This window comes from Pyxicephalus adspersus, chromosome Z (genome assembly GCF_032062135.1).
Source record: "Pyxicephalus adspersus chromosome Z, UCB_Pads_2.0, whole genome shotgun sequence".
NCBI lineage: Eukaryota > Metazoa > Chordata > Amphibia > Anura > Pyxicephalidae > Pyxicephalus > Pyxicephalus adspersus.
In genome coordinates, this window is record NC_092871.1 from 80373943 (window position 1) to 80396884 (window position 22942).

General features: G+C 40.9%; 2 protein-coding genes across 3 annotated transcripts in view; one reads left to right on the top strand and one right to left on the bottom strand.

Moving 5' to 3' along the window:
* Nucleotides 1-401: 401 nt before the first annotated feature.
* Nucleotides 402-7354, top strand: LOC140343318 (protocadherin-8-like). Its single transcript, XM_072429952.1, has 4 exons — nt 402-3136; nt 4164-4219; nt 5287-5417; nt 6333-7354. Exons 1-4 carry the CDS (start codon nt 782-784, stop codon nt 6707-6709), a joined length of 2919 nt encoding a protein of 972 aa, XP_072286053.1. The 5' UTR covers nt 402-781; the 3' UTR covers nt 6710-7354.
* Nucleotides 7355-9029: 1675 nt separating this feature from the next.
* The window catches only part of PLXNB3 (plexin B3), a 67822-nt gene continuing 53909 nt past the window's right edge, over nt 9030-22942 (bottom strand). For both annotated transcript variants that reach the window (XM_072429467.1, XM_072429466.1), the window contains exons 20-35: nt 22773-22934; nt 22117-22265; nt 20488-20588; nt 20184-20401; nt 19703-19881; nt 19017-19083; nt 17367-17673; nt 16646-16749; nt 16474-16561; nt 15658-15821; nt 14320-14480; nt 14072-14219; nt 13927-13991; nt 12163-12238; nt 10928-11002; nt 9030-10072 (exon numbers count right to left, since the gene is read on the bottom strand). In XM_072429467.1, coding sequence (XP_072285568.1) covers nt 9968-10072; nt 10928-11002; nt 12163-12238; nt 13927-13991; nt 14072-14219; nt 14320-14480; nt 15658-15821; nt 16474-16561; nt 16646-16749; nt 17367-17673; nt 19017-19083; nt 19703-19881; nt 20184-20401; nt 20488-20588; nt 22117-22265; nt 22773-22934 — 2169 coding nt within the window. In that variant the 3' untranslated portion in view covers nt 9030-9967. The remainder of the gene's footprint in view (nt 10073-10927; nt 11003-12162; nt 12239-13926; nt 13992-14071; nt 14220-14319; nt 14481-15657; nt 15822-16473; nt 16562-16645; nt 16750-17366; nt 17674-19016; nt 19084-19702; nt 19882-20183; nt 20402-20487; nt 20589-22116; nt 22266-22772; nt 22935-22942) is intronic.

The following is a 22942-nucleotide window of genomic DNA, read 5'->3' on the forward strand; positions in this document are numbered from 1 at the left end:
ACATGTTGCTACCTAAAACAGCATTTGTTTCAAAATGAAAATTGGGGTTCTTGTACTTGTTTATAAGCCAAGCTAATTGCACCTCCAAGGTTGGGTTTGCCAAAATTTGAACAAGATTCACTGAACCTAGACAGATTTGCTAAGTACTTTTAAATGCATAATGTCTATAGGCACCGATGACCCCCAAAAATTGCTGGATCTCATGATTGTCATCTTACATCTATCCCAGCCCAATGAGAAGCTTTCATCCAGTGTCAGTTTGCTTCAAGAACAATGCTGATCATCCTATACAAATATCATGATATTGAATATCTGAGTTTTTTTAGACTTTAGTTGGCCACACAACATCAAATACACATTGCATTTCAGCTTTGAAGCTTTGTCTGTTTAATGTCCTCAGACAGCTGTTGTGATGCACTGGGTTGGGTGATATTTACATTTCATTAACAGCAAGCTTGACTTAATCATCTGTCTTCTAGTGTAGGTTACCCTTGTTTCCTGTGCAAGTTTAAAATGTATATTTGGCTTTCACTCTATAGGTGTCTAGCAGTATATTAGCTGGGCTCCAGCTGAGCCCTGTGTTAATTGCAACTTCATTTGCACCACCCCATTGACCATTTGTCCTAGAGGCCAGGGATTGGTTGCTGTAGTGTCAATCCTATCTGCATATCACTACTATGTTATTTGGGTGGGGAGAGGACCAGGCTGATTAAAACCCACACTAAACATACTTGAGTTTTACTTCTAGGACAGAATAAGCTGCTGCTTGTTCAACAAGAAAATGTTGTCCTTTCTTCCAGTCAGGCTGCTGCTCTTGTCGAGCCTCCTTTCTGCTTTCTGTTTTGGTAAAACCATCTATCTCCACACCAATGAAGAAGAAGCCATTGGAACAGTGATTGCAATTTTATCCCAACATTCAAAATTTAATTCCACAGAGAATCCTGCTACCAATTTCCGCCTGACAAAGGAATCCAACAGCTCCTTTATCCATGTTCGGGAGAATGATGGACAACTGACTATTGGAAAAAGGATTGACCGAGAAAAGATTTGCCGGGACTCTTCAAACTGTGTTCTGTCTTTGGACATGGTGAGTTTTTCTAAAGATCAGTTTCAACTCTTCCATGTGAAAGTGGAGGTGAGAGATATCAATGACCATATCCCACACTTTCCAAACCCTGAATTGCATTTGGATGTTTCTGAAACAGCACTGGTGGGTACCAGAATCCCTTTACAGATGGCCATAGATGAAGATATAGGTCTGAACTCTGTCCAGGACTATCTAATCACCGGTAACAATCATTTTGGTATTGACATACAGACCAGGGCGGATGGACTGAAATATGCGGAACTTATCCTTTTGAAAGAACTTGACAGAGAAACAAAATCCTTTTATACTCTGGAGTTGGTGGCTAGTGATGGTGGAAGTCCTCCACTTTCTGGAAGCACTAAGGTTAACATCCGTGTCCTGGACTTCAATGATAACACCCCAGTCTTTGAGAAGAGTTCTTTCACTGTGAACTTGTTGGAAGATGCTCCTGTAGGATATCAACTTTTAGAACTTATTGCTATTGACTATGATGAAGGCATAAATGGAGAAGTTATATATGGCTTCAGTGCTCAGGTGTCTCAAGAGGTACGTCAGCTCTTTAAAATTGATCCTACAACAGGCACTATAACTTTAGCAGGAAAAGTAGATTTTGAGACTAAACATTTGTATGAGTTTGATGTTCAGGCACAAGATATGGGTCCTAATCCACTAACTACAACCTGCAAAGTCACGGTGCATATTGTAGATGTCAATGATAATGCCCCAGCAATTACTCTCACTCCTTTGACTTCTTCTAGTATGGGAGTAGCCTACATCACTGAAGCAGCTGCTGAAGATAGCTATATTGCTCTGATCACCGTAGAAGACAAAGACTTTGGTATAAATGGACAAGTTCATTGTACACTTCTTGGCCATGATCACTTTAGGCTACAGAAAGCCAACAAGAACAGTTTTACAATAGTCACCACCTCTTTACTTGACAGAGAACAGATAGCTGAATACAATCTTACTGTTGTGGCTGAGGATCTTGGAGTCCCTTCTCTGAAGACAACTAAAAAGTTTATAATTAAGGTAATTGATGAGAATGACAATGCCCCTTCTTTTGCTAAATCGCTGTATGAAGAATCTATTGGGGAGAATAATGTCCCTGGGTCATATATCACCACAATTGTGGCCAACGACCCTGATCAAGGGAAAAACGGTAAGGTGTCTTACAGACTATTAGATGGAAAGATAATGGGTCAGTCTCTGTCTACATTTGTAGTCATTGATATTGATTCTGGAATCCTCCGTGCTGTTAGATCTTTGGACTATGAAAAGATTAAAGAAATTAACCTTGAAATTGAGGCCAGTGACCATGGTGTTCCCAATCTTTCAACTCGTACTAAGTTGAAACTAAAAATCCTTGACAGAAATGACAACCCACCAGTGATATTATATCCTTTGCTAGACAATGGATCTGCAGATGTCCTGTTGCCAACCATGGCTCCACAAAATTATTTAGTGCTGAAAGTAAAAGCGGTGGATGAAGATGAATTACTGAACGCAAAACTTATCTATACTATACAAGAGGATAAAAACAAGATCTTTACCATCAACAGAGAAAGTGGGGAGATTTCATTACGTAGAACAATCAACCCAACACAAGATGTGGACCTTAGCATTGTGGTTGCAGTCCATGACAGTGGTAGGCCTTCCCTGTCTTGCAATGCCACCATAAAGTTCATTCTCACTGACACCGCTCCATCCAATCTGGGGGTAGTTTCCATGCAGTCAGAAAATAATAAGCAGAAGAAACTAGATCTATCCATTGTTTTCATCGCTGTTTTATCGGGAGGATGCACATTGATGCTAGTTGCCATCTTATTTGTGGCTTTCTCGTGTAAACGCCGAAATGGACATTCTAAGCAGGAACCACAGGAGAGTGAAAGGGAAGCAGAAGATCAGCTACTCAGTACAACATCTGTTCCTAAGGATTCCTCCTCAACCTCCATAGTTTCTTGTCAAATGTCAATCAACATAGACTCTGAGAGATTCAGTCTAGCATCCAGTAGAGACCAAAATAGGAACCTGCATTCGGCTTCAACTGTAAGTACTTCCTTTTATTTCACAGCTTTTTCATACTGTAATTGAGGACTAGTACCCCTATAACATCATCTATACTACAGTTTATGAAATATTCCCTCTGAATCCCTATAAGCTGCACACTGTATAACAATAACTATGCATGTACTGTATATATATATATAGTGTTCTGATCAGGTGGGGGTACTAATTCTCATGGACATGCAAATTTTAGATGCATGCAATATTAGATTTTAAAAATTGGCAAGCAAATTGTATTGATTCACATTATGTCAATGTCTTTTCAATGTACACCTTTGTAAATGGACCCTTGTTATTATAACATTGGTTTCTATAGAGGGATAGTGTAGCAGAATATTAATAATGGACTCAGTTAACATAGCTGGTATCTCTAGGTATAGGGGGACCATGTGGCTGCCATCCTGGTGTGAGATCTCACAGGGGCAAACTGCTAAGCCAAAAGAGAGCTTTTGCTCACCCAAGTTGCCACCATGCTAGGGCAGCACTGGTAAGGTAAGTATAAGGGCATTGGGGTCTGTACAGCCCTTCATGGGTAGTGCCTCTTCAAACTTAATTTCAATATTTTAGCATACTTACCCTCCCCTGAATACATATTTGCAGTTTATACACCAGAGAGAGAGAGCTCTATAATTCACAACAATGAATCCCTGCTTTGGATATTGCATATAGGAAGTGCATGGTTTTCATTGGGTTCCCAAAGCTTACAGACACAGCAGAGTAGGAAACAAAGCCTACATTTGTAGAAATGCAAATAGTAATACCTTGTGTAAAAACTAGAAAAAAACAACCTCAATAGACATTCATTACATTCACATCACGGGGTCTCTTTCACATGCAAATTAAAAGAGAAAGGACTTTACCTACCAAGGTAAACTGTAACCCAGAGACAAAGGATTGTGCATTCTGCTTATCACATAGGTGTCACTGCAGAATGTCAAAGCTAAACTTTGCTTTTAGTAACAATTTTAGTGGTAGCTTGTTTTGCTAAATTTTACTTCTTTATTTTCAGAGCTCTGTTGGTGTTCCTTTATCTGACTGGAACCAAAGGTCTATGGAGGGTGCAAGGTAAGAATTTATCTATCAGTTTTCCCCACTTGTATATTCTCTTATCATTTTTAATGCTTTACAATATATACCATAGCATGCATTTTTATTGCTTAATTAAGGGATGATCTGCTCAAAAACTAAAACCAAAAATCATATTATTTTATTCTTTCATTAGAGGCTAAAACGTCAACATTTTGCCTCGAAATGTCATTGTTAGTTAAAAATGGGTGTATTTATTTTTATTGCAGGCTGTGGTTTGAGCAGTGGGAAAGCTGGAACAATGCATTCGGCCCCAGTGCATTGGAAGGGATACTGAACATTAAACTGGTTATTTACCATTATAAGCATCACATATATTTGGACTTCTATATATATTTGGAGCTCTCCAATGGGGGAGAGGATAAACTTTCATCAGTAAAGCTGTGATACAGAAAACCTGGAATGGATCTGGTCCAGGATTCAAAACATTTGCTAGCAAATGAATTTGAAGAAATCCATTCCAGGTTTGCTGAATCACCCAGCTACACTGATGAATGTGTATCCTCTCCAGCCTGGGAGCTTTAATAAATCAGGGCCCTAGTGTTTATATACAGGCAAGGGGCCACTGCAGTATTCATACCTAATTCAGGGGCATACTTGGTATATATTTGGGTTCATCTTGCCCATGCATTATCACTGCTGTTTAACCCATGGGGTGCGGGGCCCCAAATAATTTCTGCACAGGGGTCCTCTGTTGGTTACATCCACCACTGCCATACAGTACCACCATTGAACCATATTACCAATAAATTTCATCAAACTATACTTCTAGTGTTCTCAATGTATGCCATGTGACCCTGTGGACCCTTTTTTTACACCTTGGTTATTTTTATACTGCTAGAGTTATAAATTCATCATTCAGGAAAGGGCTATTTTAACCATTTCCATTTCTTTATACAATCCAGTTTTTTAATAAAATCAGCCCAGAGCGTGAAATGCGTTAGCACTCCTTTTACACAATTCTAGCACAACATTGCAATGCTCTTGGACTGTTCATTGGTACAATACATATATAAATGTGTAACATATTTTTTTTTTCTTTTCAGTGATGCACTACCAGAGCAGCTTAGTGGTAAGGATAGTGGGAAGGGTGACAGTGACTTCAATGACAGTGCCTCTGACACCAGCGGAGAATGTGTGAGGAGAGGAAATGTGCTGCCCCCCCAGGAACATACTGGTAAGATCACTTTCACCACCTGTCACTTTTCTTCCTGTTATCTTTAACACGGTTGGGTAGGGACTCATCAACCAACTGCCTGTAATGAGCTGCTCAGGGTTTTACTCTTCCTATAGAATGGAGAAGTCAAATGGCAATCTAGCAGGGTAGAAATGTAGGGGCGTTGATTCTTTGTGTGTGAAAGTTGCAAGACAGTCATGCTGATCCTTGCTTCACCGAGAAATACAGAGGCTGGCTGTCTCTGGACTTAATATTACATTCATCAAAACCAAACAAAATAAAATAGGAAAAAGTCTGATCCGCTGATACGCAGATTTGTTCCAGGGCAAGGGTCTTGAGGTAATGAGCCCTTTGGATCAACATGACAGCTAGTGGATGCATACCATGCATTTTGCAAATGCAAGTCTTGTTTAAAGTCTATCATTTTAAACCCTTCAAGTACATGAAACAAATTTTGTGCTAAGTCACAATTTTTACAAGTTAGCCTAAGTATAAAAGCCTATGTCCTTCCAGCATCTTGTAGATGTCTGTACAGAAATCAACAGTCTCTCTACAGGGGTCTGATAAGTCTTGTGATGTGCCAGAGCGACGGCTCTCCAATCAGCAGGAAGCATGAAGCTTGATGATTGTAGAGCAATAGGTCTGATTTAGCAAGGGGTCCATCAAACATCTGCAGAGAGGCCACTGCTTTCACACACACAGAGCCAATGTCCTTCTCTAAAGCATGCTGACAGGGGACAGGCTTTCTTTGTACCTGGAATGTTTAAGAGTGTTTAATTGTAAAGATTGATTTAAACAACTTAAAAGAAATAGGTAAATTTGCTATCTTTTCTGAGTCACTGAACAGGAATGAGTGGTGTAAACTTCCACATTTATCATATACAGATCATTTACCCTGATTCTTTGTTTTCCTAGGTGCCCTGTACCATGAGAATGCAGTGGCATGCCATGATGCAGATTCACGTATCCTACAGAGAAATAACAGCTCCCTATACAGCGGACACTACACAATCCGATACCAGAGGGAGTATGCAGTGTCCTATTCAATGCCACCCTCCTACTACAACACCTACCATCCCCGAGGACAGAGTACTCCAAATCCACAATATGGAAGGGATGACACTCACTACCATGTCAGCCATCAACCAGCCCGCGCCGAATACCAGCGAGATTTACCCTACTGTAGTGCCACCCTGGCCCCATCCAGAACCTACAGGGGCCCTCAGCAGTTCCATTACAGCCGTGAAGCACCATTTGAAGTCCGTCCCAGTAAAATGACTTCCAATCTTTAAATTTAGAGTTTTTTGTTGTAGTTTTTGTTGTGGGTTTTGGACAACAAAGTGAGGAAATAATGCGTCTCCTTTTGCCCTTATTTCCAACTCTTAGGCTGACCCCAACACCTAACCATGCACCCTAAAATGTAATGATGAACTCCAGACTGTAGACCCCACTATTCTATGCTGCTGTTAGGCAACAAACCTAGGTCACCTACTCTGAGCCTATGAATGGAAAATGAAAGAGCAACAGCAGACTGATCAGGTCTTCTCTCACTGATGCACATGTGCATTAAGCAGAGCCTGATTGGCTCATGAGTATAATCCCTCCCTATATAGGGAATTCCCCTCTGCTATATAGGGAATACAAGACAAAGATATCATGTCACAATTAGGTGTTTGTACTCATTGGATTTAGGATAGAATTCAATGACATTTTAATGAATGCATAACTATATTAATTGTAAATATTTATGTTTTCTCTTTGCCTGGAGTTCAGCTTTAATAACGGTGTCATTTCCCTTAATAATAGAACACCATTTGGGTTTTGGCAGCCATGTACACTAATTTGTGTGTTTTTTTTTAAATGATGTAGTCTGTAAATAGAACATTTTTCTTGTATATTAAGAATTACGTTTTTCAATAAATATTTATTATTCAAAATTCTGCAAAGTGAATTACTATGTGATACTATTACTGGTAATAAAGTATCCAGTAAGGGACTCTCTCTGGACTTTGGGGTTGAATGGTCTAACCCAGTGTTTCCAACCAGGGTTCACTAGGGCCCTAGGGTTCCTCCAGAAGCTGGAAGGGGTTCCTTAAGCAATTTGTACCTTTCAGGTCAGTTTATTTGACACCAATGATTTTTTTGGCTATCTGTAATGGTGAGCAATTTCCACTGTGCCAGGAAAGCTATGTATAGAGTCCTCCGGTGTGCCCTCCAGGTTAAGGAGAAATCTAACAAACCTTGGATTGAATTAAACACACAATAGGGAGGACTAATCTATCCACCATATACATCAGTGTTTTTCAACCAGGATTCCGTTGAACCCTAAGGTTCCTTCAGGGTTTGCTAGGGGTTCCATGAGCAATTTCTGTGTCTTAGGTCATTTTTAGTGACCCCAATGATTTTTTTTGACTGTCTGTAAAGGTGACGTTCTTCTCACTGATCAGCAATGTAGAAAGCATTCTTCCTACTGACCACCACACTAATTTACTGTAAGCTGTGGATATAGTAATTATCCCTAAAGTTCTGAAAGTTATTTCAGGGTTCCCCCATGTTGAAAAAGGCGGAGAAAAACTACTCTTATCCCTGTAAGAGATGCTAAAACCTCTTACTTCCTATACCACCTAAAACATTTTACCAAACTGTTTTCTTAAAATGGGTATTAGAAGCTGCAGCAAGTCAGATAGTGCTCCTGCCATTCCTAGCTGGAGGACATCCAGCATCATCTATCTCTTATCTCTTCCCCAGCCTGATTGACCCTTCACCTTTGCCAATTAAGTTCTACAAAAAAGTCTTAATCCTCGACCCAGAATGAGTATGCAGCTTGGGTGTCCAGCTATCTTTAGCTCAACTTGTTGCATGCTTAGTTTTGGTCTGTGACCTAAATGATATGTGGTATTTTATTGTTTTTTATTCTTCAGTGTTGCACTATTATGCAACTAATATAAGTTGAAATTCACCTTCCATATACAGATTTGCATTTTTGTCTTTGTGACTTTTGCAGATTTGCCTTCTTTTCTGGTGCAACTACTGTTATTCGTGGGGTTGAACTGGAAAACAGGAGAATTGTAAGAACCCTATGGTGGGCCACCAGAATTAGTTTTAGTTTTTTAGAATGAGTTTTTTTAGCCTGTGGTTGGAACTTGGCTTACAAAATGTCCACTGTGCAAGGAAAGCGGTGTGTATCCTCTACAGCTTAGTAAGGAGCAAGGAGAAATATAACAAGCCTTGGATGGAAGTAAACACACACCAGAAGGCCCAATTTATCCACCACATATATAAATTTAAAGCTGTGGATATAGTAATTGTATATAGTATATTAGCTGCTGTTCCCTGAAGTCCTGAAGGTTATTACAAGGTTTCTGTCATGTTAAAAAGGTCTAGAAACCCCAATATACACTTTTTTCACACTTTTTAAATGCTTGTGATGCAAACTGTTGGGGTATTCATTTCAAGATTTGTATAAAAAAACAGAAACCCATTTGGCTTCAAGAAGCCCCTTGAAACTTTGAGCAAGAGTGACAATGAGAACGCTGTACATGGCACTCCAGCACAGACCTATGGTTCTGTTTGGGATGCTTAATAAATAATAATAATAAAAAAAAACACATATCCTTTCTAAAAAATCATTTATTTGCAAAATCATCAGCATAAAAACAACAATAAATATAGTTATACCTATTTACAGCATTCGCATAAGTTAGAAAAAAAAGCTATACAAGACACGGCAGACAGACAGACGGACGTACACACAGACGGTAACAGTGTGAGCAACTCACCGAAGACATTGAATAGGTAACTACCAGATCCAAGGCTGGGCACTTGATGAAGGCTTCAGAAATAACTGCATCTAAAGCAACCAGATTCCTTCTATAAAATTTAAGGTAGTATTGGGTTGCCAATGGACAGTTCTTTCGGAAACTTTCATAGAAGAGATCTACTTGCAGTTTTTTTTTTTTTTTTTTCGGGTGCCTTAAAGCCTTTAACGCAAAGCCAAAGTGACTCAAGGTACCCAGGATTCATCATGTACAAATACTAAATGTCCATTACCCTCATCTGCACTGCACCAAGGCCAGTTACCCCATGACGCTCACACTCAAGCACGCATGACATCAAAGCGCATTGTGTAGGTAGGTCGTCTCCTCTCGTTCTGAGGTCAACAGGTGCTACAGAATAACGTTGACCTTCTATGAGTTTCAGAAGGTCATACCCGGCCATGCCAGACCACAGGAAGAACCAGAATGTATAAAAAAGACTAAGGCACTTGTACAGTTCCACTGAGGTAGGCAGTGCGCTGCTGGGCTAAAAGCAAAGAATTTTGGGTAAAGGCGAGGAAGTTGGTGTTACTCTTGTATTGCTGGAAGGGGTGTTACTGATTCAGAAGCAAAGAACTTCTCCCAAGGGGGTTCGGTCCAGTTTTCCCAAACTGTAGATCTTCGGAACATGTGGAAGCATTTACTATTGCCTAAAAGCAGATCACGGGACGCGACACTCCAGGGACACATCCCACGGACTACACCAAGGTTATGGCTATTAGTTCAGCTGTGCTATTAAAGGTCTGTGACTTTGTTCTCCACCAGTGCCGAGATCTGCTGCAGTCGGTAGGCCAGCTGCATCTTTTGTCCATTGGGGTCTTCTTCCAGAGCTGTGCTGATCTGTGGAGAAGAAAAGTATAGCCTGGTCTAGGAAAAGAAATATTGTATACCTCTGCAATACAAACTGGTTTGCCCATGTTTTTTTCTTTGAAAGGCATGCAAGTACAGAAAAATACCCGCCAGTGAGCATTTAACTTCTGGTTGGAGCTGACAACACAGTATCTGTGTTTCAATGAAATCCAAAAAAGTATTGTCAGCCCTGCCTAGTTCCTTGCTGGACTACACAATTCCATGGGCTCACCTTGCACCATGTTTTCCAAAGAAGTACCCCATGTTAACAACTATTAAGTTTCATGTAAATTGCACCAACTTGAAACTGAGGCCATCAAAATCTGCAATTTGCATGAAAAGTCAGTAATGGGTATGGCCACATCGTTGTTAAAATAGGCTAACCACTTCATCTTTAGGGATGTGCTTAGTGCATCCCTTCTTCCCAAAGATAGTACCCCATGTTGACAGGTATTAGGTTTACAATAATATTGATTATTTGCTCCAAAATCAGAATTACCAGAGATCACAAGATTTAGAAAAGTGACAGCTCTAAAGCGGAACTGTACAGTAAAACAAAAAATGTAGTAGAACCATTTAGTGCAGCTTGGGCACCAATCCCCATCACTTCTGTCTGTGTCATATACCAGTATGGCAAAAAAATGGGTTTAATTGCAACATGCTTAGTGTGTTATGTTCAAGTCTTCTATGGTCTGACTACAAAAACAATTCCACGTCAAACATGACCTGTGTGACATGGGGGAAGTTTGCTCTATCCCAGAAAAAGAACCATTTTGGGTACTAGTAGTTCCAACGGTGGGAGCCAAGGTGACAGGTACTCTTTATTGGTACTTATAAAATACTGACCTGGTCATAGTACTTGTTGATGTAATTGTACAGCTCTTGTAGGGCCACCAGAGAAGTAAAATCTGCTGCATGGATCTGAAAATGTAAAAGACAAACATTATTTTAACTATGACTCAGAAGACAGTTATAGGGAAACTGTTAACAACTTAAAATGTTACAGATAAAAGCCTTAAAAATATTAAGCATGCTAAATGGTTACTTAATATTTTTTATCTCCAATAAATAATTTGTTTTTCACTTGCAATGTGTCCTTGTGCTTCCTAGAAAATGGATCCTGAAAAGTCAATTATCCCCTCACTCTATTTGCAAGTCTTAAGTCTATCTTTTTCTGGGAGTGTTGACCCAGCTCCTCTGCCTCTCACTGTACTACAAGGAGCAAAGCAAAATATTACAGAGTGACAGCTCTAAAGTGGAACTGTACATTAGAAAAATAGTAGAACCATTTATTGCAGTTTGGCAGCAATCCCCTTCAGTGCCGGTGTCATAGAGCTGTATGGGGTAGCCCAGAAAAGCAGATCCAACATTCAGAACATAAAGGATTCTATAGGCATTATTTGAATGTCCTGATAAAAAATCAAACCTTCTGCTATGGTCAAACTGGCTATGCTATGGCCAAACGGTTAGAGCTATGGTGCGGTTAGAGCTTCCTCATTGCGGTGAACCACTGCCTTAGTGGAGACACTCCATGTAGCATCGTTTTGCAGCAGCCCAACAAAGAATTCAATTAGGGGAGTCGATTAGTACCACTCAACATTACCCGTTGTCAAATCTGCAAATGCTGCTTTTTCAAGAACCAGCACTGCAGTGCAAACCACTGGCAAGGTACCAACAGCGGGAAGTTGCAGGACATTGCTTGCTTCCATTGCAGTTCTAATACTGCACTTTTCTTTTCACCGTGCAGCAAGCAAAACCTTCTGCCTAAATCTATGGCAAGATTGAATATATGTGTTTACAGAATGCCCCAGAACACATATTCTCTTTTCCCTTTGACTTGTATGGGAGTTAGGTATTACAGCCTGAGCGGCATTTTTATTATAAGCGCCAACTAGGGAACTAATAAAAAAATTGTTCTCCAACTTTCAGCTTGAATCCATTACCACATTTTTGGTGTCCAAACATGTATGCTGGCATGAATTTCTCATTTTACAAAACTGGGAATTATCATGTAATCATGTGAAAACAGCTCTCTTATTAATGATTTATTACAATTCCAGGACCCCAAGAATGCTACTCACCCCCGACAGCTCAGTGAGAGAAGAATTCATTTCTTGGTAACTGGCAGGTGTTGCTTGCTGAATGTCTGCATAGTACCTAATTAAATGGACAATACAAAAAAAAAACACCACACAATGACAGGCTTTCTGTTATCTGGGAATTACCCCTTGTTCATTAACTCAACAATATATAAAGATCATAAGCCTACAAAAGGAACACACCATACTAATTCAATAAAAAATATCCACACTGTTGGATAATAAGATAATTGCAATGATAGGATATAATGCATAATAAAGTGACCATTGATTGTAAAATAATGAAGATCTTGACAAACACTGAGGTACTAACAAACTTTAAAAAGGCAGCTCCACCATTTTTTTGCATTTTTAGATTGTGAAAAAGAGTCAGTGGCTTTCCCAGGACAATATTAAAAACCTCTCAGATCAGATTTTTGGATATCATCTTTCGATTTCTCTTTTCCACTATCAATGGGACGGGAAGCAAAAATTCCCAAAGAGACCCATAACGAAGTAAAACCTTGAGGAAAGCTCTAACTAATCTGCAGTTTTCAACTCCAATATAAGAAAAAGCTGGAGTTCCACCAAACTGTCCTAATTCTTCCAAACATACCATCATTTATATTATATAATGCACTTTTTAGAACTCCATTTTTTTATGTTTGTCTTGGTAAGAAAATACTTAAGTCAAGGAATACACATAACAGCCAGGTACATCAACTTCAGAAAGTGATGGCCAATGCCAATATATATTTCCCTTATGTCTGCCTTTGGGTCAAGAGGAATTTCCCAAGGGACATATAAATTGCACTATTTAGCAAAAAGCATGTGGACAGCCCTGCAAATGGTCCAGGTGCTTCCATGAAGGGTCTAATTCAGGGTCAGCAAACTCCAGCCTCTAGACCAGATACGGCCTATCCAGTAGCTAGTTCGGGCCTAATGGCTCCTGGCCGATTCGGCCTAATGGTGGCTGGCAACCAGCGGCTCCTGAGTCAGGGCTTGCCGGACAGATCTGCGAGGGGGTGTTAGGAACTACCGGAGCCGAAGTCGCTGGAGCTCCGGTGCCACCTCCTTGCTGTTGCTCCCCTATTTACCGCGGCTGACGATACTTTCACCACCATGGTAAATAGGGAACGTTCCCTGAAGGGAAATCCCTCTCCTCCGCAATGCATATGGAGGAGAGGGATTTCACTGCACGGGGTCTTCCCTGGTGGGGGCGGAGCCATTAGGGCAGGACTCAGTCCGGCCTAGTGTGCTACCGCCCACCCCTGAAAATGCCTAGTAGCCATAAAAGTTTGCTGACACTCGGTCTAATTTCTGCTACAACTTACAAAGACATTTAGGACACTTGTACATTTGGGGAAGGTCCTTGTCAGTTCCATCATGACTTTGTCTCTGTACATAAAGTCATTTCCATAAAGAAATGGTTTGACCAGTTTGGCGTGAGAGTGACCTTAACAGAGTCCTAATCTCAACCCTACTAAGCACCATTAGGAAAGCAGGTTGTGAGCCAGGTCTTCTCATCCAACATTAGTACATAACCTCCCAAAATTTTGTTTGGCTGAATTTTAGCATTCATACTCCAAAATGTTGTGGAATGCCTTACCAGGAGAGTAGAGACCATTGGAGTTGCATTGGATGGGTAACTCCCTATCAATGTCGATTGGCTTGGCTAGGGATGCTGACATTCATGTATTTATTCTTTTCATGAAAAGGTCCTGTCTCAAAAACTTAGAAAATATAATGAGATGGATAGAAACTTACTTTTCAACCATTTGTTTGTACCGTGGAATTTCACGTGCATAAAGCAGTTTATTGACTGGTGAGTCCTAAATTGAAAAAAAAAACAAATTAGTGAAAGATCCTTTAGGTCCTTCATAACTCTTCCCTTCTTCATTTTCTTACTTACTCTGCCCACTTTGTGCTCTGAGATGGTACAAGAGTCTATGAAGGTCTGAGCGATGACTGTAAGGATGGAGTCCACATTTTCAGACACCTCGATATCAAAGACCATTTGAGGATTTTTTAGTATGAGGACCCAGAACCTCTGCATTAGGCTGCAGCCAAACAAACATAAACCGAATTAAGCAAATATAGCAGGGATAACAAACTGGAAAACTATATTTTTAGGTTACTTCAAGCCAACAAATCACAAACCTGTGAGTCTTCCAGATATGGACTGTCTCAGCATCCTCAATTTCATGCTTCTCTGCCATCTCATCTAGGAAATCAAAGAAATATTTGATGGAGATTGGTAAGGGCCGATTCACCCCCAACATGGCCTGGAACGTGTCATCCACAAACTTCTGCAGAGTTCCCTACAAAAAGAAAAAAAAGGTTAAGGTTCAACTTTTGCTTTTAAAAAAGACTAATAAACAATGTTTAAATGGCAAACAGACAATGGAAGACTTTTGGCAATACAATCAGAGAACTCTCCACCACCTGAGAATCTCAGAAAAGAACGGATGGTTTAGTTGAACAGTGTTGGCAATGGAGAAAGCAAAACTTATTGATTTTAGGGTAGGTTTTCTAATATGACAGATTGGAGTTCCCGAGGGAGTAACCAGTTTGGCCAAGACTTAGGCTGGGTACACATGGTCCAATGGTTCTTGTCCCATAATCGACTCAGGGCCGATATCGGACAAGAATCTGGTGTGTGTACAGCGCCCGTCGTCCATCGTCCAAACGACCATCCTGGCAGATCAACGGACGATGGACGACAAACGATTCTAATGGAAGTGAAGGAAGAGAGCGTGCAGCGTGGTGCCGCTCCGTCTTTCTCCCTCTCCCCTTTCCATAGAGCAGAGCCCTGCTGTATGTATAGCACTCGTTCATGCATCGTACAGTCCTTAGTCGTTGGAAAGAATTGTGAAAGATCCTTTCCAATGACAAATATTGCACATGTGTATATTGCCCATGTGTATGCAGCTTAAGTCTCTTAAGATCCTAGACACACAAAAGCCAGATTGGTTACCTCAAGACTACAATTGGGAACACTTGGATTAAATTTACCCAATGGGTTCAACTAGAGGTTGGGCAGTACTCCATTTTTATTTGGTTAAGCTTCTGTGGGTAATATGTTCAAAAGTGTATAAATAGAAGCACCAGACCAATAAATGGTCAAGAATAGTTTATGGTAGCATCCATTGGATACAAGCATATTTTGGGCTTTAAATGTCCTCTTTGACTGGGCTCAAGCAAAGCAGAAACCCAGAGAATCTGAGCAGGGCTCACTAATTGCTTATCTTAAAAGCTGCATTTAGGAGAAAAAAAGCCATCTCCAATATGGCATAAGAAGTCAGGAATTCCTGACGTACTATATAGATGGATGGATCTGGATGGATCTACAACCTGATGTAGATCCAACCAGATCTCTAATGTTTCAGCATTGTTCCAAATGTGTTTTTAGAAATGAACACTACCAAAAATAAACTTTTTTAGACCATTTGATGCTTAGATGTCATGACTATAGTCACTTTCCCCCATCCTGCTCACCTTCATAGAAAGTAAACGTGTCAGGTAGATCTCAGGAATGGCTTTGGCGCGCTCCCTCTCTCGCATACTGCTGCGTCTCCTGCACGGTTCTGGTTCTTCCATACATTTTACCAGATGCCACATTTTAATGCCACCATCCTCACCCTCATCCAACATTGGAGTTTCTGTTGCATACAAAGGTGCCACGGTCAATCAAGAGGTACAGTATGAACAGTATAAGCAAATGTTTTCTACTTTCTCCTGTTACCTGGGTTAGTGCTCTTGCACAATTCCAATTAATTGCCACAGACTTGCAAACAAAAGACTGAAGCTGAAATCTAGGTTTAAAAAATATTGTCTAAATACAAGAGGCATGTGTATCTTTACCTGGTGTCTTTTGTGTATTTTTTTCAGATGTGTATTATATTTATCATAACCCCTGGATTTTACTTCTATGCAGGACATTTCTGCAATAAAGACAAGTCAGGGCCGCGCTCTCCTTTTATGCAGGGTGACTGGTCTTGTATGCATCTGCTGTAGTCTACCAAATCAAATGTTTTTCTTCTAGAGTTTACTAACCCATCAATTGTTAAATGAAAGCTGATGAGTGATCAGCAATCATTGCATTGTGTAAAATATAAGCACAGGTGATTGACCAGCCCATGCTTACTACTGGAATAGTCAACAGCAGGATCAGTACTAAGCCACTGACATGGGAGGCCTTACCGGCTCTGTACAAAAAAGCCTTGGGATTTGCTGAAGGTAGTTTTCATGCGGCATCATGAAGGTAGAATAATTAAAGGGGAAAAGGGAACAATGTGGGGGTGCCACACTCACTTTCTCCACTCAGGAAACTGTTGTTTGGTGTTTCACATTGGTTATTATGCAGTCGAGGTATCAAAGCCACGGTTGCAAGATCAGGAACCTGTTCGAAGAGTAAAACAGGTATTAGACCAAGACATGGCCACCACATATAAAGTCACATATTCACCCAAGATCCAAATCTCACCTTATAATGATGCAGAGTATTTAATCTCTTCCACTGATCCTGAACTTGTGACGTCAGGTCCTCATCGGATAGGGTCAAATGGCCAGCTTGACCAGCACGCCACTCTGTGGAAATAACATAGGACAACACATTTGCTAAGTAAAGGGAAAACAAGGAGTTTCTATTGCTGGAAATGCTAGATGTCTGGCGGCAATGCTTGCCCAATGATCTGCTACCATTTAGCGTGCGTCCTCAGATTACATAGTTTTATGAAATCTAAAGTCCACATTGCAAAAAAAGCTCATAGCTGTCAATCTTAAAACTAAACTCCCATACAAAGCAGTATACCCAATTGTACTTAGTAATAGATCCTATCAGACTGGGAGAAAGAAAAGAAGCATAAAGAACCAGTTCAGAATCAGTTGTGGTGTTATATTCAAGTGCAAAAAGAAACATGCTAATAGGAGGGGAAATAAAGAGTGGCAGATGAGCTCATCAGTCTGCTCCTTCTTTCACTGTCCATTGAAAGGCTGGGGAGGGACAAGACTTGTAAGGATTACCTAACGGCAGCAGATTACAATCAGGTCTCCTGTTCTACCAGTGTGGCAGAGCTTTGCATACCCCAGAACCGGTGGGGACATAAACACATTTTTGCAAGCAGAACTGCTCAGATATGTATTTCATCTGTGTATTTAACCAATTGCCTGGAGAGCAGTATTGAACGAATGTCAGTTGTCCTTACCCAAATCAAGTGTATGTGCTGCAGGCCGATGAGAAAAGGGGGTTCCTTTGTACACATGATTCAAGATCTTCCCTTTAACTTGAGTGATGGTATCTGTGTCCAGCACTCTAACTGGTACCCTCTGCACTTCCGTTCCATTCTTCACGATAACAGTGAGGGTCATCGGCCGGTACTCAATGTCCTCCCGTAGAAGACGTCCATCGTTCAGAGTGCGTTTTGCTTTCCCAGACACCGCATCCACTGGGCCCTTATCCACTTGGTACTTTATGGCACTGTACAGCATGTATAGAGGCTCTGCTGCTGCCTCCTGCATGGGGATACATAGAGCAAACCTTGGGGGGGTTATACACTGTTTGGTAGACCAATTTATCAAATTATGAGTCAACAGTAAAATTTAAAAAAAATGAATTCTGTCATTTTAGGAGAAACTATTCTAAGATTTACAGTATCTCATCACTGTTTGGGCTCATGTACCTAAGCAACTAAATTGTTATACTTTCATGCACCTAGGGTTTTCATTACCTCAAGGTAAGTTGCCCTAGATTGCCATTCAGTTGCTCAAGCATTTGACTTTGGAGTCTGCAGTTGCTTGTGCATTCACATTGACCTGTAAAGCAGCCATTAGGTGTACACAAATCATTATCGAAAGTGTATACCCAGGCATGACCCAACTTTAACTCCAACCCTTTCTCTTTTCCTCTTGGCCATGCCCCAGCAATATTCTTTCATTTACTTTGTTTCTGGAACAAGAAACTGCTTTTATGACTCCCTGTGACATTATCACCAGGCTTGTTCTGGAAACTCTGACATGTTCTGGAAAGTCTGACATAAGTATGTGCCCAGAACTACCTCTCCCAGGAGCCCTTTTCCCCACACAAAATGTGCAAGCATAGTCTTAGGAGTCAAGACAAAAGTATTATTGGGCCACACATCCATGTATGTACTTGGAGAGGGAAAGCGAATGGGGAATAGGTGCAGTTCTGTAGTCCATAGGGCAGGGCTGTTGGTGATTGGATTGCAGAAGCACCATGTTGCCAGCCCAAACAGAAAAATAAGAATGTTAGTGGGGTTTTTTGCCCAGACACTCACTTTAACCAAAATCATCTGAAAGTAGAACTTCACTTTTTAAATTATGGCTCACTATTTAGTTATTTACTAATTGTCAATTGGTGGGTATAATGCTCAAAATTTAGACCATGCTACAAGTGTACCCATGCAGAGGGTCTTCTCTGAGAATAAACGCTCATCTGGATAAAGATGAAAAAATAAGTACATATACTTAACTAGTTTCTTGCTCCTACAGGGTTCTTCCTCTTTTGACCCCTCAAAGCTGCTTCATTTTGCAGCTGCCTAATCAAATCATGTACAATGCAGGACCAGCAGTCCTGCACGGTGTGGGAGGAAGGCAACATGGGGGAGAGCTCCATCAGCCAGAAAGCTAGGAATAAAGTATTTGTACTTATCCCCCCAAAAACTAAATGAGCTCTGCCATAATCCCCAATGGCCCATTTAATTACTTTCACTGGCTTTCTAATGACCACCTCGTTGACAAATGACCTAAAACTGTGGCATGGTGGGTAAATACATTAAATAAAGATAGGTATATTATTTCATGAATTAAAAGGACATTGCCAATTTCCAAACACTGACCCGAAGAAAGGAGTGCAGACAAATGGACATCCAGTTGGTCAGCAGCTTCTCCACTATAGTTTCTGTCCTGCAAAGACATAAAGAAAGATGTAATATCATTGCTTAAACACTCCACAGGTATTGAATATTACATCAATTATCAAATTGTCTGAAGGAAATCAGATACAGTACACACGCAGGAGATATTTAATAATCCCATGTACAACGTGCACTTTGCCATGGCCATCAGAAGCCCTGAACATAATGTATATATAGAAACAATTTTTTCCACAATTTTCAGTTTTCTCTTTTTATTCTCTTTTAATTGTAAATAATGAAGGTCAACGTTAGAGCACAGTGTTCAGTTTGGGAACACAGCATATAATGCAAAAATGTATTCATTTTTATAACAACTTAATTCTTCATCAAGTCATATTTTTACTTCTTACAAATACAGGTTCTTCTTCCAGCATTGTAGCACTATACAATATTTTTGCTTTACTATGCCATCTCACAATGCAAGTCAATAGAATAACTGCCCCATAAAAGCAATAAACTCCTCATGTGCCAGGGGTATTGTCTAATCTAAAAATCATATTTTGTACAACAAAAAAAAATTAAAATTAAACAAATTAAAATTGTGAAGGTGTGAAATAGCTTAAAAAAATTCATCATTTTTTATGGTTGAACATGTTAAGCACATTTACCTGCGAAGAAGCAGCTTTGGGTTCTTGGCCACACATTGGTCTATCAGATCACACAGCAGAGTCTTCATAACATCGGTGAGATACTCCAGCTTGCCATGCAGAGCCACGGTGAGTAAAGATGCCGCATGACAGCGATCCCGCTGTGACAGCGTGGACTGGGCATCCAATGTCTCAATCAGCTAAAGAAGGTAGATAAAGAGACAAAGGTTTCCAACAACTCCTGTGATCACCTGATTTATAAATGCTTGAAGCTACAAGTCAGGCATCGTAACTTCTGCCTATTACCATAGGATGACAGAGCATTACATACAGATATGTATCTGGATTATATCATTTTAATCAAAAAATAATTTTATAAACCAGACTGATTCCCATTGACAAGTGGGGATGGCCAGTGCTCAGAATTGTGTGATGTTGCATGATGACCTGGGTATACTGACATAAAAGCCCCAAGAAGACATAGACTGTGGATTTCCTGTACCTTGGTGAGGAACAGTTTGTTGTTGAGAAGGTTGGAGAGCTGGTTCAAGCCTTGTTCTACGGTGGCTCTTCTGTTCTCTGGAACATCCAAATTCTTTCGTAATGGAGAGACCGTATCACCAGGGAAGAAAATCTTTTCAATGTAGGTCTTGTAGTCTCGGTAGGGAATGCCCGAGCCTTCAATATCGCTAGTGAGGTCCATCATTTCCGTCATAAGATCTGAAAATGGACAAAAGACAAAATATAATGATTGGGTTCAGGACATGAGTTAAAGGTATTGGAAGAATCAAAGAATGAGACAATACCAGTGAATTCCTTGCGGCACTGATCTCCCACGCTGGTCTCCAGGTTCTCCAGTTGCACAAGAACTTTCTTATAGTCCCTCATGGCCATCTTACTTTGCCTCCTGTAGTAAAGCAACATTAAATGAATGCCTTGAATAGGACAGTCAGATGCTAGTTCACATCACTAGTTCACTTGTCAGATTTGGGCACAAAAGTCAACCTTACAGCCTCAAACATAGGTCTGCCATAAGGAAAAAAGGGTCTATTGTTTTTATTGTAAAACCATTAATTTGTTAAGTCATTGTTGGGTAAAGCAGACCAACAGGCTATAAGTCTTAGCTATAAGGAGACTACTATATCCATGAGAGGTGCAACTCTCCCTAAACCATTGGTCTTTCAGTCATGGATTAGTTGAATCAACATGGGTACACACAGTCTAGAACAGTGGTCGCCAACCTTTTTGGTCCCGACTGCGCATGCGCGGGGAGCCGAGTGACAATCAAAGGGGGAGAAACCTCCCCCATAGTGACGTCATGATGGTATAACCCTGCCCAGGGACACAGCCTGCCCACTGCCCTGAGCAAGGGATTTGTTAGGGGGACATGGTCTGCGCCTCTGGAAGGTGTGTCCCCCTAGCGCGGTCCTTCTTCTGACCCCGCTCAGGGGTGCACCGGCCAGGGCCGCAGACCACCAAAATTTTCTCCCTGACCACTGGTTGGCGACCGCTGGTCTAGAACATGCAGGCACTGGGATTACCAGTGCCCAAAAATGTATTCATCCACTCTGGCTGCCTTCATGTTGCAAAATTGTTATGATATTGTAAAATGAAAACCAATCATTTTAAGTGCAGTCAATTTTTTCCCCAAATCACATAACTGGAGATGGTGGATCATGACTGGGGATCCCTTGCGTGTAGTCAAGGGATTTGAAATTATAGAATAGGTACTCATTGCACTCATGTATCTGGTAAGTCCACATCCTACCTTAACCCTTTTCGGTAAAATTACCAGCTCCTGACCATGCATGCGTGGGGAGCCGGGTGTCACTCAAAGGGGGGAAATCCTTCCCCATAGTTACACCATAATGACATAACCCCTCCCACTCTTCCATTGCAGATCTGAGGCTGCAATAGGAGAGTGGGCGGGTTGTGTCCAGGGAAACAGCCCGCCCACTTCCCTGAGCCTGGGATTTGTACAGAAGACCAGGTCTGCGGCTCTGGCTGGTGCGGCCCCCCAGTGGGGTCCTTTTGCTGACCCTGCTCGGGGGTGCACCGGCCAGAGCTGCGGACCACCAAAATTTTCTCCCGGACCACCGAGTTACAAGCCTTATACAATTGTATGTACAATGCATTAAATTGTTGCATGAGAGCACTAATGGTGGCAGCTTTAAGGGAGAGTGAAAAAGAAAAACTACATAAAATCATGCTTACATTTTGTCAGAAGGCACATGGGGGAGCTAAAGGAAAGTTTTTGGTTCATTGGGACCAAAATTAAGCCTTCTGCCAAAGTCTTTTTCAGATTGGCTCCTGAAATGCATCTTACTGGTGGTCCCCATTCAACTGATAATCTGCAGCTAATTTTGAGCAGCAATAAATTCCCCAAAGGGTTATGATGTGCTTACATCTGACACAAAAGCCGTATTAACACAAACCTGTACATGAAGATTATTATTAGGACCACCGGAACAAGCAAAGTTGCACCAACTCCTAGACCAATCTTGGCTTCTCTAGGAAAACTATATTGCCCTTCTTCATCGTATTTCACTTGCCCAAGGTTGAAGCGAAGATTCCCCATGTGAATCTGAGAGACAACAGAGACTTGTCAAGATTTCACATAAAACAATCATTACATGACTTCTGTTGGAATTTTCACATAGCAAACTCAGCAGGAAAACAGGGACTGGGGAATGTCCAGGGGGCCCATCTTTGACCCACCAGGGGAACAGAAGAATTGGTCAAAGAGGTGAATCCATCTGTCACAAGGGAGCATAGACTTGTAAACAGTTGGTGTCCGAATGGACCATGGGAATAAAAAATGAGTCAGCTTTCCTGTGTATAAGTAAAGGACAGGAGGCCAAAGCTGCTACTATGCTTGGGGCCCCATTCTATATAATTTGAACTGTAACTAATTGACATTTAATTTTATTTTAATGAAGTCTACATGTTGTCAGCCCACAACAGGAAATTAGGAGTTGCATTAGGACTGAGTGCATTTCGGGCAGATCAATCGGTACTTTTCTGTACTTGCCAAAATAAAACATGGTAAAATGTGCATGTATTTTTTTTCCTTAATAAGAAGTTTACTAACCACAAACTGAGGCAAAGGGACACTTGGATCCAGTGGCTCGGGCGCAGTGAGTGGAGGCTCGCAGTACAAGTGGTTATGGGTGAGAGTTTTCACTGTACAGACACCATTCCCAATCATGGCTCGTACTTCTTCCTTTTGAATGCCAGCATCCAAACCTTCTCCCTTTGGGA